Source organism: Naegleria gruberi, assembly GCF_000004985.1.
Source record: "Naegleria gruberi genomic scaffold NAEGRscaffold_90, whole genome shotgun sequence".
Classification (NCBI taxonomy): Eukaryota; Heterolobosea; class Eutetramitea; order Acrasida; family Naegleriidae; genus Naegleria; species Naegleria gruberi.
Window position 1 is genome coordinate 5377 of NW_003163237.1, and position 15163 is coordinate 20539.

Genomic DNA, 15163 nt, shown 5'->3' on the forward strand with positions numbered 1-15163 from the left:
CAAGAGACATTTTTTGAATGAGAATCAATGTGTCAACCAAACACACTCTCAACTCTCAATATTATCCACCAACTGAATAAGAAATATTCAAAATATTGAACTTTACAACTTCACCTTCTTCAACACCCCAAACAAATCGCAATCTTTTCCGTCAAACTTTCACAAATAATTATTACAAAAAAAAATGTCATTCCAACCACGAACAATTTATTATAATGCCAATGGTACTCCCTCTTATTCTCCATCATCACCAGCCTATGCACCAAGTTTTTATCTTCCGAAAAATACTGTGCTGAGTTTTGATTTGGATGAAAAAGTTGTGGCGAGAATTGAGAAGGAAACGAGAAATTGGGGAGTTTTGAGATGGAGAAGTCCAAATTTAGGAGAACGATATTGGGGACATGTTTATATGAGTGTTGATTCAAAAATTGTGGAAATTATTAAAGATCATTATGGAAAGAAAGGGTTGATTACAAAGGTTAGGGAATTATTGGAAGATTCAGGGGAACCTAACTCAATAGTTGAATTTAATGCATTCTTGTTGCCAACTCACTTTACTGTCATTTCATGTAAAGAATGGCAACAAGCATTCTTTGGATTGGAGAAGGAGGTTAAGTATTTTACTGTTAAAAATCCCACAGACAATGTATTCCAAAGTCCAATTGAATTTGTGAATACTCCATATAATAGTCATTCCAAATTGGTTAAGGAGGAGAAAATTCAAGAATTGGGTAATTTTACATATTTTACAAGATCTGATTTTGCAAAATCACTTCCAATTGAACTTCTTTCTCATATTAAAGAATTTCTCCTTATGGATTTGAAAGAATGTGGACAAAAATTTAAATTCTCAATCACAGGACAAGTTAGTTTGGTGCCAAGATACTTTGAAGAAAAGGTTGGGTTTATTCTCCATATTGATTCTCCTGAAATGAATGAATTGAGAATGAAATACGGATTTAAAAGTATGGAATTTTCCATTCCTTTGGGAGTTACTAAATTTGAGTGGAATAATTCGCCACAAAACCCAACAAAGGTTTTCATTAAGAATTTTTCAAAGAAAAGAACTCGAGATTTGTTTGAATCCAATGAATGATTAAATCTAAAAATTTGGAAAAGTGACAATCTACTTTTGTTATATCTTAGTAGGTAATAATATTCTAATATTTCATAAAATTAAAGTCATGGATGATATTTCAGCAAGTGAATGTGCAAGCTTGCTTTTTGAAACAAGGCCTTAACAGGAAAGCAGAAGAAAAAATGACCAATTTAGATTACATTGCCAATTGCCTCAAGAAAGAAATGCAGACCATGTTTGTGGTTTTTCAAGAAAATATTAAAAAAGATATAAAGCAAGAACTTGAGAAGTTTAAAAGTGATTTGAGGTCCGAGATTAAGAATGAACTGAAGGAACAACTTGATGAATTGAAGCAAGATATTAAACAAGAGTTTGAAAAGTTTAAAAGTGATTTGAGGTCCGAGATTAAGAATGAACTGAAGGAACAACTTGATGAATTTAAGCAAGATATGAAGCAAGAGTTTGAGATGTGTAAAAACGATATTAAGGATGATTTAGGAAAGGTCACAAAAAACATTTGCACTTTATACGAACTGCTCTTAACCCAACATTTAAAAGACAATCATCCAACAGCTTAACTTGTATATGGCTGTCACTTTCACCAAACTCAAATAGAAAGAGAAAATGGAAAAGTTTTTGAATAATGGTATCCAAGAAGTTTTCATCATTATAAATAATATCCAATTTGACGAAATATGGGGTGGTTAATTGTTAAATATTTTATCTTATTATTGATGGTGATTCAATATGGTAATAAAGCGGCCAAATTGGATAAGGGATGAAATAACAAATAAATTACAACAATATATTACAAATTTTAAACAAATTACAACTAATCTAATTAAATAATTCATCATCATGCAAAATAGTTGTTCGAAATGAATTTTCACCATGAAAATTATTTACATATTGATCATCAACATGATCTATTTTCGTAATAATCATCATTGGTTGATTCTCCAATTTTCTCTTCTTGTTATTCATTGAGTAATTATGCGAATCTGGAATCGGTTGATTCGTTTGCAATGATGAAGTAGTATTAACATTATTTACAACATTATTTGCATTATTATTATTATTAGTATTATTGTTGGAATTGTTTGATGATTTTCCGCCAATGGAGAGTGGCAAAGATGAAGGAGATGATGATGAACTAGCGTTTCCCATTTTACTATTTTAATACTAATAAATATTCGAAACGTTAGTCAATTTTTTATTTTGATTGTTGAGAATTATTTCCACCAGTGGTGCAATCCTCGAAGAAAACAAGTACACGAGAGGTGCTTTGGATAAACTTGACATTTTCATGGAATAAACTATCTTCTTCGATAACACTTGCAGTTTCTTGTTTCCTTTTCGTATTTTGGAAGTGTTGGAAACAAACTTGATTGACTGATTGAGTACATTCCATGTTTGTTTCAATACATACATTTCCATCATTAGCATCAATTAAATCCAAAACAAAATCTACATGAACTTGTTGATCAAATCTTTCAACCATAATAGGAATAACCATTCTTCCCTCATTGAATTCCACATACACATAAGGTTCCTCAAATTTGAAAATCAAAGGTCCTACATTGGTATATTGATAGAAAATTGGAAATAGCTCATTCATTTGCGAATTGTAATAATTAGGTGTTGTCAAATCAAAACTTTCATCCACAAGTGCAAACTGTAAAGCATTTCCCTGAATGGAACGACACAATTCAATGTTAAAATCCTTTTCATCACCAATGGATAAATCAAATGAAATAAATGTAGAAAGTGAGGAAAGGCATGGTTGCTTGTTTTTGAAAAATACATTCAAAAATTGAATATTTTCTGTTTTGTAATTGTTTCTAAAACTTTCGTATACTTGTCCACACGAATCATTGGTAATATAAGCCACTGCAAACTTTCTTTCGTTTAGTTTCAAAATCAAGTTGCCATTGCTCTTTTTCTGATCAATCTTTACAATTACTGGAATAATCAACATGTGTCTCTCTGTTTCTTTCAATTCGAATAGTTCATTTGGATAAAATTTGTACACACAAATTCTTCCACTTTCTTTAACATCATACATGATTGGATAATTTTCTGAATTGAAATTATTTGGAGTTCTAAATTGAAAACTAGTTTCGTTTTTCAATTCAATGCTCAAATTCATTCCTTCGGCCTTGCAGATGGAATTAATTTTGGATTCTTGATTGTTAAAATTCGATTCTAATTTGTTGGAGAATTTTAACTTGACAGATGTGAGTGACTTGGCATGTTCATGTTCTTGTGGATCGAGAATTCCATCTTTAATTTGGTTTTCTGCATGTTTAGTTTCTTCCTCGATATTCGAATGTTGTTGCATGTTGCTATCGCTGGTGGTTGATGAAGATGCAGACATGGAATTATTTTGATTATTTGTTGTTGGTTGTGTATTAACACGTCTTGAAAAATATGATCCCATCATTAACGCACATGTGTAGACGAAACTATCCTAAACAACTCCTTTAGAAACAAGCCAGCTGCAAGACCCAAGTGAGGTGTTGTGAGAAGGATTTTCGTTTGTTTTTTTGTGTTTTAGTTCTTTTCAAATTTGGAATGGGAATTGCTGATGGTGACACCTTGGAAAACTACTTTCGTCTGAAAGTGCTCCCATCCACCTCTATTCGAAAGGTTGTGGACGAATGTTTACGTGACAAAATAGGTGCGTGCTACATGTTAACGTTGAAGCATGTTGAATTTAACTCTTTTTTTTTTAATTGTTGTAAGCAGAACGTGCACCACGTTTCGAATATTTTCAACATGTGTTGGAAACAATTAAGCTTTGTCAAATCACTAATCGAATTCTATTGGATGAATTATTTCTGCCTAATTTTCGGCGACCTATTAAACAATTTTCAAGGCTTGTAAGTTTTTCTGAACTGTTTCACTGAAAATCCAGTAAATTTCAAATACAAATCTAAACAGGTTGAGAAAGTGCCATTCCTTGATTTGAAATAAACATTTCCTTCCATAATTCTAGCTTTAAAACAATCCTTTCTATATAATAATTCAAAAATAAATTGTAAACCAATGATGAAAACAGTCAAACTAATTAATAAGAAACCAAACGAAATTATCAAACAAATACCAGCTGCTGCAAACAATCCAATAAAATCTGCTTGAGTATCTAATCGAGGTCCTTTCTTTCTGGGATCATACGTACAGAAAGTTGTGAAATTTTCAAACTTGTTGATTTCACATTCTCCCTCAAAACATTCATAAATGGAAATTGAGTTATATCTAATGGAATTATCCTTAATAGACAATTCCAAAGTGTATCTATATTTGATTCTATTAGGAATGGTATCATTCAATGTCAATCTGTCAACACTCACAATTTTTCTTTCACATTTTAATTGAGAAGTGAGTGAAATAACTCCAGGAACTACAAGACAAAGAGATAATAGAAATAAAAACATGAACATTATGAAAGATGAAAGTGCCAATCGTTGTGGAGCATTCGGATAAGGATCATTGTTGAAACATTGCATTTTCCGAAACTTGACGAAACTCTTCTTGATATCAACTTGTCCAATTTCTTCTATCCGAATACTTTCATCCATCACATTATATTTTTCAATAATTTTCTTCCAATACTCATCAGAAGAAGTAATTGAATAAAATTTACGGTTGACCAACGATAGATTTAAATTAGTTTTTGGAGTGGTGAGATTTAAAAACTCACAAATGATGGTCAGTTCATCATAGTTTAAATTCATCACCAATAAATTGCATTATTTTTTTTAAATTTATTCCTACCTAATTTTATTGTAAACCTTTTCAAAAAATCGAATGTCGGCACTGGAATTGAACGTGCGAGTGCGCTTTTAAGGATTATCGTTCTAAGCGGGTTATTGAAAATCGTAATTTGCGCTTAAAATAATTGGCGCGGAATTTTTTTATTTTAAAAATCAAAAAAACAAAACACTCCCGTTCATCATCACGAATTTTCTTTAATTGTGTTTTAATTAATTGTTATTTCTAATAGACTATCAAGATGGATGGAGTATTTAATACAGCACGTATGATGTGGAATTTATTTAGTGGAAAACAAGCTGAAAATTCCGAAGAAACGACAAAGAAGGAAGAACAAGAACAAGACTCTATTAAAATTTCAATTAAACAAGATGAAATGTATTCGATCCGAGCCTGGATTTCAATGGCTTGTTTCATGAGAGAGGCACACAAGTATGGAGAGGCTGAAAAAACATTTGATAAAGCCATGGAAATGATGATCAAAGGAAGTGGTTTTAATTATAAGGATTGTATAACGATGAGTAGCTTGAATTTGGAAATGGGAAGGAATTATGTTCATCTTGGAAAGGTAGAACACGCCACTCAGTGCTTTAATAAGGTTTGTGAGTTGGAAGTCTCATTGATGGATAAAGGTGAAGCAATGGCAGAGTTGGCTTGGTTGGAATTGGATGAAGGAAGTGATGCAAGTCTTGGAAGGGCTAAAGCAATTATTGAAAAATTACAACAAATGACACAATGTAGAAGAATTGAACAATTGTGGAATCACTTGCTCGGAAATTACTACCTCTTGAAGCAGGACAATAATTCAGCTTTGAAGCATTATGAAAAAGCTGTCGAGTTGGATACTGCTTGTGTGGATAGTTTGGCAGTTTTGGGAGATATCTATTTCCATCAAATGCAAGACAAAACAAAGGCACACCTTATGTGGTCTCGCGCCTTTGACATTGATCCATATAATAATAATCTTTCTCACTACAAGCTTGCCAAGCATATTATTAAGCATGAACATAATTTGGAAAAGACAAGAAAGGTTTTAGATATTGGATTAAAGTTGGATCCAGAAGATGTCAACTCGCACTACTTGATGGCTGTTTGTTTGGAAGAATTGGAAGCTGAAAAGACTCCAGGTGTACAAAAGGAACTGGTAATTTTCCACTATGCTGAGGCTGTTAGATTGGGTTGTGAAAAGAAGGAATTATATAGACGATTCAGTGAATATTTGGTCGAGTTGAAGAATTATAATTGGGCACTTGGTGTTCTCAATAGTGGCTTGAAGAATGCAAAGGAACACACTGTTTACATTCTCTATCTGAGACAACAATTTTATGAAATTACAATGCAAAATTATAGAGCTGCTCTTGAAGATTGTGAACACATTCTCAGATTGATCAGTCAAGCCAATATTACACAACAAGCTTATGATGGTATTGTATCGAAGGATATTATTAAGGACAAGATTGTAGAACTCAAGGAAAAGGTCTAAAATTTATTCCAAAAGAGATCGATCGAACATTTCTCCCAATGTGATAGATTTAGCTCCAGTAATGACATAGTCATGATGGTTTTGGTCTACCAACTCTAAAACGTACTTGTAATTGACCATCATTCCATAACTTTCTTTGAGTCTTCTCACGGAGAGGTCACCCTTCCAATTAATACGTTCGAGACAGGCACCATTTCTCAAGTGGAAATTTCCAACTGGATCGAGAGCCTTACCCTTGTGTTTTTCTTTATAAAGATATCTTGCACAAAGTCTTTCCATTAGTGGTTTGAGTTTTTCACTTGGATGGAGTGAATCAGTTGTAGAATTGATTCCTCCTCCAACAATTCCATCAACAAGAGAAAGCAGCAATTCTTTAGCTTGTAAATCAGAGGTGCATTCCTTTGGAGAAGTGAGACCAAACAATTGAGGTTCTTCCATAGCTAATTTCTTCAGTAATTCCACATCTGCAGACCGAAGCAAGCTCTCATCGTGGAACTTGTTCAAATCAGAAGAGCATTCAATTCTCAATTTTTGAGATAACCATTTCATAAATGATGGAATTGGAGAAAGAGTAGAGAATTGTACAATATCACCACCGTAATTATCACTGACCAATTGTTTTTGTTGGAGAATGCCAACTACCTTCTTGATAAGATAATTTCCCAATTCAATGCCTGTTAAACCAGCTTGAGTTGAGGAGATTGAGTAAAAGATGGCAGTATTTACATTTGGTGTTGCCTTGGCCTTTTCAATGTCGTGTACTTGTCTCATATTTGAGGCAATACTGTCCATTAAGGCAACTTGCAAAACAACTAATGGAACTCTTGGCATGGCAGCATGGAAAAGACCATACATTTTTCTGTTTGGTGTTGGAGCTAATCTATTCTTGAGAGCTTCCATGTTTGCAATTGGATGGACACGTTCGTAGTGAATGATCTTTTCAACTAGTTGAGCATTAGTTTCCCTCCAATCTAATTCTTTACATTCGAGGAATGATGGAGAGAACCAACTCGACAATAATCTTACCAAATTGGTATTGAGATCAGAGAGGAGTATTGGTAGAATGAATTTTTTGTAATCACTGGTTGCTGGAGTGGATTGTTGCTTTTGTAGTGTTGCAATAATATCCAGCAAGTCCTTTCTCATTTGCATGACAAATTCCAATCCATTCATACTTTGGCTTCCAATAGATATTTCCTTCTTCATCAATATTAAAATGAATTGTTCCAAGAATTTTTCATAGTATGGTTCCAAACTAGTTCTCAATTGTTGAATAGTATTCAAATATCCCAAAATATTTCGCTCCACATTTTCACTAGATTGCACATTTTGCAGAGCACCTTTCATCTTGTCCAAAGTTTGTAAAAGAGTATTGCTATTATCAGTAACAACATTATTACTCATCATTTGTAATAAAGGAGCAATTGGAACACCACCAAAGTGCATAATCATCACTTCAAAGAATCTAATCTTTCCATTCTTGTCCAAATTCTTCATGTACATTTGAGCAAGTTTTTGTGAAATATCCTCAGGAATCTCCACCTTGTTAATATTATTAATATTAATTCCGTGAACCACTCCCTTGATTGATTCCTCCAGAGAAACATCTCCCTTTTGAATATATGAATAAATAGATTCCCAATATTGTTTAAAATTCGTAGAGAATGATGTGGCCTCTTGTTTTTCTAAATTACATTTAGTTTCATTGAATTGCAGAGCAAAATCATGATGAAAATTTCGTTGCAGTGATGTGCAGTGAATATTTGTTGTTTTTGTGGTGAAGGAATTTTGATGAGAAACCACCCGATGATGAGCAGCAACAAGAGAATTTGATGTTGTTGTTTGCTTGAGGTGATTGATCAGCACGGAAAGTCTCCTATGTGATGCTTTCATTTTTTTCTGTTTTGTTTTTGTGAATTTTGTGGAGAACTATTTTGGAAAGTTTTATAATTCCAAGTTTGGAAGGTTTAAAATTTTCAATAATATTTAAAATACAATATTTGGGTTATTATTTTACATTCTTTTTGGATTCCTTTTCAAAATAAATTTCATCTGAGAGAGCATGATTAAATTCTCGATGTTTACATTCATCCATTCGAATAGCGAGAATTACATCTCTCAGAGTTGCGTTTTTAGGAAGATTCCAATAATTAATTGCCATTTCCGGCTGTATGTTCCAAATTATTCTACAATTCAAATATTGTAAAAACTTACTGCTGGTGGATTTGCAATTTTCTTTTCATCGATTTGTTTCAAAACTAATCCATAACTTTCCACTGCAGTTTCTGCCAAATATCCAACAAATCGGTGTGAGAATGTTTTTCCTGCTAAACTATAAATATAGAAATAATATTGTGAAAAACTCAATTGTGCAACAACCATGAGTATTCTTTCCAGAATGTTCTGATGAGTCATTTCCAAGAGAACTAACATGTGCATTCTATGATTTTCTGCTTCCTCCAATAATGCTCCAACTCTTAAATGTTCCTTTTTACATCTATCAATTGGCTTACTTCTTAGAGATGCAAAATGTCTCCACATTCCACCAACCTGTCATTAAATAATTCTCAAATTAATTTGGTTTGAAAAGAATTAATTCTTACCATTCCAGGAGTTGCTGACATGGTTTCCAAAAAGACAGAATACCTCAGCATGTTTCTTCCAAATAAAAACTTTAAAATTCTTGCAACACATCTTCTGGCCCACCATTGAGCCCATCGATCCGTTCTATTTCTTGGTTCCATTCGTTTCTCATTCAAGAATCCGAACATTTCACTTTCTCCATGATCCATCCACTCATAAACTTGATTCATATCAGTTTCCTTCTTTCTAATTATTGTGTTTTTTACTTCCAATCCTTCCTCATCCGGATCAACACTATCCAAAAGCTCCTGTTGATGATCCCTAAAAAGTGAATCTGGAGCATCAATACTCAATGGATTATGACTAGTCGAATACCATTCAAAGAGTTTCCTTCTCTTGATTTGATTTTCCTTTTTTTTTCTGTTATTATTACCTTCTTCCGATGATTGTTCTTGAAGATTTGTATTAAAATTTATAGAAAAACATTTTTGGAAATTTTGCTGATGATTATCATCAATTCGTATCGGAATCCTTCTGTATAATTTATTTTCTCTTGCTGATGAATTTTGCAGGAAATGATGAAAAAAGTTTCTGCCAAGATGAAATCTTTTCATTTTTTTTAATTTTTGAAAATATTTAATTGTGCTGAAATATTTAGCTTAATGATAAATTGAATGAGTGGAAAATGTTGTTTTATTTGCATGAAACTGTACATCTTCTCAGACTTGGTCACCAAGTTAGTTTCTTGAAATAGAGAACCTCATCGTTTGCACACTTAATTTCTATCTTATTTGGATAAAAATTGAACAAAACAAACCCAAGAAGAAAGAAGATAACCTGGAAAGTCTTCAATACAGCTCTATGCTCAATTGTTCAATGAATCCATGTTACCAATAAGGCAGCGATTTCACATTCACAAAATTAATTGACCATCCAAGGTAACGGTTCACGTAGAAAGAGAGATGAAACCCTTTCATCCATTCTCTGTCTGAGTTCATTGATTCCCAACAAAACCTGAAAATATTCATGATTGATTCATCACAATTTCGAATGCAGTTCACCGTTTTGTGTGCCATGCAAAAGCCAAGCTCGAAATTCCAAACCATACCGCTAATTTGCTCTAGGTTTATTGTAATGTTGTTTTGTTTGTTTGGTATGAAAAACAAGCATCCTCATAATGGCGCCACAATAGTTTCAGTCAGTGCATTATATTCAAGTTTGATAGTCTTTGAATGAAATATTCGATGCTTAATTTGCCCGAATAATATTTCAAGTAATTTTGAAATTGGCAACACTATTCTCTAGACCAAAAAAAAAAGATGTACATTAACAAATTCTCGATTGTTGACTTTACTCCTGCTCATGATATTCAAACGGATGCACCAAAGAAGAGAGGTAGACCACCTAAGAATTCACCACATGCAAATAAATCAATGTTTATTAGGTCAACTGAGACAATGCCAATGAGGTATGAGTTGACGAATAGAATGACAGACCAATTCAAGAAGGATAAACGAAGAAGAAAGGAAAAGAAAGCATGTAATAGTCCAAACACATCTAATTGCTCAACATATAGTAGTGCATCATCTTTGACTGTCATGCAAGAATTGAATAATTGTTTAGTTTCAGACACATTAGTTTCGTCTCTTCCAACAACGCATGCATCTACTTCTCAATCCAATATTATCACAACAACATCTACTACTAACGACAATACAACAACACATCTAGAATCCAATCTTATCACCTCCAACAATAACAACACATCCAATTATAAACCTCCAAGAAAGACAAGATATTCGATATCCATCAAGGAATTATTAAATTGAAACTATTCCAATATAAATACTAATTAGATGTAATATTTCATACAAGATGCGTTTTGGAAAGGTAGATGCTTTTTGACGTGATTACCTTTCAATGGCTATCACGCATGTATTTCGAATCGTTTCGAATCTTTCATTAACACTCACAATACAAAATACATGCATGTGTTATTATCTTGTTGGTCCTATGTTAGAAAGTCCATGAGAATCGAATAGATGAAGAGGTTTAGTTTGTAGAATGGGGAAGGATGTGTGTGAAATAATTTTTTTAATAAATCAAAATCTACTTGTGTGGATTCTTTAGTACTAGCACAAATAGAAACGGAGACCAATCTTCAATTAGTTCTCACCTTGCCGCCTTTCTAATTTTGTCCTTTAGCCAATTCAAGAATGTTAAAGTTTTTCGTTGAGGGGATTCTTATCAAGCGTTCTCTCCTTAGTAATACTGTACAATTCCAGCTACTAGGATACGCTCTCAATATCAAGGTTAGATAATTTTTGTTGGAAAGCAGGTTCAGTAATAATTCTTTAAAAAAATCAATTATTAGAAAGTAAACTAAATTACTTACGAAATCATAAAGAAGGATATAAATGATCACCCTTCAAGGAATTCATTCCAACAACACATTTCAATGAATATAACATGTAATATATAGGTAGGTCAGAAGCAGATTTCACTAAAAATAGAAGGAAAAATAAAAATTCCAAATAATTATTGAAGTAATTCAATTCATGCAACCCTTTTTTAAATAATATTCAATGTAAACATTGGCAATGGCTAGGAAAAATGTGGAAATTAAAAGAACGAGAGCCCAAATCCATTCTGTTGAGCTAGTTCAATAAAGGCAAAACATTTAAAATTACTCCAATTATTTAAAGTTCCTCCAAATTGAAGAATATTATTTCTCACAAATATAAGAATATCATGGAAACGAGCACATAATAATAATGGTTTGATTCATTGCCACGTTTACACAACCTGAAACAGTTAATGAGGCAATGACCAAAATCAATTTTGCTAAAAAAATATAATTTAGGAATAACAATTCCAAAATTATTTAATTCTCACAAAGATTACAACCAATGCCAAAATACTAACACAAATTCCAAAAGCAACTATGAATGGTTGTGAAAATCGATCTTTAACAAAAATTCCTTCCATGATTTTTCTCTGCACGAACCAATACCTTGCAAATCCATAACAAATAATGCCAATTCCAAAAGCAATGAAAATAATTCCAATAATTGTGAAGAGAATTCGTAAGGTTTCAGATGTATCCTTTGTTAATACTATAATTCCATCATCATTCATCAAATTTAGTAATAAATTTAATATTAAATGTTTAATATTAAATTATTTAAATAATGATTGGAAAATCACTTAAACATACACGTAGAAACAGCAATTCCCATCGAAATTACCGATATAGCAGTATTAAACCACGATAATTGTGTCCTCTCTATTGCCAAATAATCCAAACATTCGTTATGCTTATTTTCCGTTCGTCTCCACCTCGGAACGTAATCATAAATTTGTGATGCTAAAGTAGATGAATTTTCATTATCTTCATAATCTACATTGTATTGTGGTGTGGCCATTGTTGATTATTTAATGCTGGTAAGGATGCGATGAGTTGTTTTGTTGTATTTTTTTTTGTTATTTGATGGAAAATTGATTTGGATATGAAAACTAATAGGGAAATTCAGATTCTTTAATTGGAATCGGTGAAAATAAAGGCGTAAATATTTTGAAATAATTTTTAATTGTTCCCACAGTTTTCAATTTCATTAAATTATTGTATGGCATAATGTACATTTAAGGAGGTGTTATTTTACAAGTGACTAGTTTAGAATATTTAGTTTACATTATCAAATTCAGAGTTTTCTTCTCCATCTGAATCAAAAACATCTCTCTTATTTACATCATTCCAATAAGATTCAGTAATATTACGTCTGGTTGAGTATTGTGAAAAATAGGTGTGAACATATGGAGATTCAGGTTCTCTCTTTTCAATGTCGACATAATCTCTCAGTCCATGGCCAGTGTACTTTTGTCTAGGACGGAAAATCTTCAAATTTGGATCCATGACCATTTCTCTCCAGTGAGCTAACCAACCAGCAACACGAGGAATTGTAAAACTTTCATATATCAATAAATATTTAACATTATCAATCTGAATACTTACAGTACAGGGAACATATCAGTTGGGAAACCTAGAGAACTATAAATAAGTCCAGAATAAAAGTCAATATTAGGGAATAATCTTCTAGAAACAAAGTAATCATCCTTGAGAGCTTGGGATTCCAATTCTTCAGCAATTGACCACAATTTGCTCTTTCCACAAATGTCAAAAACTTCTTTGGCAACTCCTTTCAAAATCTTTGCTCTTGGATCGTAATTCTTGTAAACTCTATGTCCGAATCCCATCAATTTACGTTTCTTTGCCTTGACATCTTGTAAGAATTGAGGAACATTTTCTGGTTTGGCAATTTCGTCCAACATGTGAAGAACTGCTTCATTGGCACCACCGTGCAATGGTCCATACAATGCACTTGCAGATGAAGAAACAGCAGTATATGGATCTACAAGTGAACTACCAACGTGACGCATAGCAGCAGTTGAGCAGTTCAATTCGTGATCAGCATGGAGAATGAACATGACATCGAGAGCTTTTGCCAATCTTGGATGAGGACGATAATTTGGTTCAGAAAGTCTATCCAACATGTACAAGAAATTTTCAGTATAGGACAAGTGATTCACTGGAGTATTGTAAGGACGACCAATTCTGTGGCGATAGGCACAAGCAGCAATAGTTGGAACTTTACCCAACAATCTGAAAATTTGCTTATTTCTCTTATTTTCATCTTTGTAAACATCAGTTCCAACAAGAGCTGGATTGGCTTCGGAATAGAAAGTACCAAGAGCTGATGTTGCTGAAATAAGAATACCCATAGGGTGAGCATCATAACGGAAAGTCTATTTTTCAAATTCCATCAAAATTTTACAAATTTGTTACAATTAGCTCTAAAATCAAAAAAAACAAACCTTCAACATGGAAACCAAATTTTCGTGAATAAAAGTATGGGTAGTAATCTTTTGACACCAATCGTTATATTGAGATTGAGTTGGCAATTCACCATAAATCAACAAGTATGCAACCTCAAGAAATGATGATTTTTCAGCCAATTCTTCAATCTTATATCCTCTATAACGTAATTCTCCTGCTTCACCATCAATATAACAAATCTTTGAATCAGCAACTGCTGTATTCATAAAAGAAGGATCAAAACACCTATCGGAGTATCAACCATAAATACAAATCAAATTCCCAACCATCAAAAGATCATCAATTCAAATATATCAATCATCTATTAATTATGATCATATGAAAACTTACATAATACCATTCTTATCCTCTCCATCAGTCACCATTTGTTTAAACGAAGTAGAATTTACAAAATAACCATCCTCTACAGGAACTTCATAGGTCTTTCCAGTACGATTATCAGTTACAGTTAATGTATTTCTATTGGTTGTTGTTTTCTTCAGATCATCTGAATTTTCTTGATCCGTGCTACTAGAAGAGTTTGAGAGTGGCGCTTGTTGAGACATTTTTTTGTTGTTTTGTGGTTTTTTGTATTAATAGACAGGGAGATGAAGGAAAATTGAATCTTTGCTCTACAAAGGGAGAGAGTTTACAATTGTTTTTTGTTAATTCTCCGAATATGATGCGAAGATTCTTGGAGATTTTGAGTTGTTTACTGTTCAGTTGCATGGTTGAATGTGTGAAAATTTAAAACCAAGTTTTGAATCAATACAATGTAAGAAATGAAAAAGGGATTGTAATTGATTAACAATTTTAGTAATTTTAAAATGGTCAACTGAAGATTGTGAAAATTGTGAATGAAAGTTGTGAATTTTCCTATCTAACTTCCAAATCAATCGAATGATCTTTCAAAAATTATTCACCTCTCTCAATTTTTTCAAAACAAAAAAATGTCACAACAATCAAATCTTTCCTTGCCAATAATTGACATCGGACCAATTATTCACACAACTGACAGTGATGGAAATTATCAAGATGAACAAGCAGCTGCCAATGTTATCAAGCAAATTGGACAAGCTTGTGAGAGGTTTGGATTTTTCTACATTAAAAATCATGGAATTGATGAAGAATTAGTTGACAAGTTGATGAGTGAAGGAAGATCATTTTTTAACAAGCCACTCGATTATAAGAATCAATATCATATGAAGAATTCAAAGGTTTATAGAGGATATTTTGAGTTGGGTGGAGGTAATTGTTAACAAACTTTTGTAAATTTTATGTAATTTTATATTTAAAAATATTTAAAATATTTAATGTTAAATTGGATAGAATTGACTTATGAAAACAAGATGGAAGGAAGGTTATGTGATCC

At 32.5% G+C, this 15163-nt stretch overlaps 10 protein-coding genes across 10 annotated transcripts in view; 5 read left to right on the forward strand and 5 right to left on the reverse strand.

The window, feature by feature from the left end:
- Nucleotides 1–184: 184 nt before the first annotated feature.
- NAEGRDRAFT_76061 (uncharacterized protein) lies at nt 185–1096 on the forward strand (the record flags this gene model as incomplete). Its single annotated transcript, XM_002668927.1, has 1 exon — nt 185–1096. One exon carries the CDS (start codon nt 185–187, stop codon nt 1094–1096), a length of 912 nt encoding a protein of 303 aa, XP_002668973.1.
- Nucleotides 1097–1260: 164 nt separating this feature from the next.
- NAEGRDRAFT_76062 (uncharacterized protein) lies at nt 1261–1656 on the forward strand (the record flags this gene model as incomplete). The annotated part of the gene is made up of 1 exon (XM_002668928.1): nt 1261–1656. One exon carries the CDS (start codon nt 1261–1263, stop codon nt 1654–1656), a length of 396 nt encoding a protein of 131 aa, XP_002668974.1.
- A 635-nt stretch (nt 1657–2291) lies between these two features.
- Nucleotides 2292–3518, reverse strand: NAEGRDRAFT_76063 (uncharacterized protein; the record flags this gene model as incomplete). Its single annotated transcript, XM_002668949.1, has 1 exon — nt 2292–3518. One exon carries the CDS (start codon nt 3516–3518, stop codon nt 2292–2294), a length of 1227 nt encoding a protein of 408 aa, XP_002668995.1.
- Nucleotides 3519–3951: 433 nt separating this feature from the next.
- On the reverse strand, nt 3952–4587 carry NAEGRDRAFT_76064 (uncharacterized protein; the record flags this gene model as incomplete). Its single annotated transcript, XM_002668950.1, has 1 exon — nt 3952–4587. One exon carries the CDS (start codon nt 4585–4587, stop codon nt 3952–3954), a length of 636 nt encoding a protein of 211 aa, XP_002668996.1.
- A 506-nt stretch (nt 4588–5093) lies between these two features.
- Nucleotides 5094–6335, forward strand: NAEGRDRAFT_54486 (uncharacterized protein; the record flags this gene model as incomplete). Its single annotated transcript, XM_002668929.1, has 1 exon — nt 5094–6335. The coding sequence occupies one exon, from the start codon at nt 5094–5096 to the stop codon at nt 6333–6335; it is 1242 nt and encodes a 413-aa protein (XP_002668975.1).
- A 3-nt stretch (nt 6336–6338) lies between these two features.
- Nucleotides 6339–8228, reverse strand: NAEGRDRAFT_76065 (uncharacterized protein; the record flags this gene model as incomplete). Its single annotated transcript, XM_002668951.1, has 1 exon — nt 6339–8228. The coding sequence occupies one exon, from the start codon at nt 8226–8228 to the stop codon at nt 6339–6341; it is 1890 nt and encodes a 629-aa protein (XP_002668997.1).
- Nucleotides 8229–8343: 115 nt separating this feature from the next.
- On the reverse strand, nt 8344–9532 carry NAEGRDRAFT_76066 (alternative oxidase; the record flags this gene model as incomplete). The annotated part of the gene is made up of 3 exons (XM_002668952.1): nt 8344–8502; nt 8550–8885; nt 8939–9532. 3 exons carry the CDS (start codon nt 9530–9532, stop codon nt 8344–8346), a joined length of 1089 nt encoding a protein of 362 aa, XP_002668998.1.
- Nucleotides 9533–10237: 705 nt separating this feature from the next.
- NAEGRDRAFT_76067 (uncharacterized protein) lies at nt 10238–10747 on the forward strand (the record flags this gene model as incomplete). Its single annotated transcript, XM_002668930.1, has 1 exon — nt 10238–10747. The coding sequence occupies one exon, from the start codon at nt 10238–10240 to the stop codon at nt 10745–10747; it is 510 nt and encodes a 169-aa protein (XP_002668976.1).
- A 1770-nt stretch (nt 10748–12517) lies between these two features.
- NAEGRDRAFT_82269 (citrate synthase family member) lies at nt 12518–14362 on the reverse strand. Its single transcript, XM_002668953.1, has 4 exons — nt 14143–14362; nt 13791–14037; nt 12931–13721; nt 12518–12883 (listed from the first exon to the last, which is right to left on the reverse strand). Exons 1-4 carry the CDS (start codon nt 14355–14357, stop codon nt 12601–12603), a joined length of 1536 nt encoding a protein of 511 aa, XP_002668999.1. The 5' UTR covers nt 14358–14362; the 3' UTR covers nt 12518–12600.
- Nucleotides 14363–14741: 379 nt separating this feature from the next.
- NAEGRDRAFT_76069 (uncharacterized protein) overlaps nt 14742–15163 on the forward strand; it is a gene marked incomplete at both ends in the record, with an annotated part of 1232 nt that continues 810 nt past the window's right edge. Inside the window, one exon of the mRNA XM_002668931.1 lies at nt 14742–15039. Within this exon, the coding sequence (XP_002668977.1) occupies nt 14742–15039 (298 nt within the window). The remainder of the gene's footprint in view (nt 15040–15163) is intronic.

Excerpts from the sequence above, each read along its gene's own strand:
- NAEGRDRAFT_82269 (XM_002668953.1), bottom strand. The coding sequence starts at position 14,357 with ATGTCTCAACAAGCGCCACTCTCAAACTCTTCTAGTAGCACGGATCAA. Across the intron at positions 14,038-14,142 it reads GAGGATAAGAATGGTATTAT|GTGTTTTGATCCTTCTTTTA; the intron begins GTAAGTTTTCAT and ends ATACTCCGATAG. Across the intron at positions 12,884-12,930 it reads ACTGATATGTTCCCTGTACT|TTTTACAATTCCTCGTGTTG; the intron begins GTAAGTATTCAG and ends GATATATGAAAG.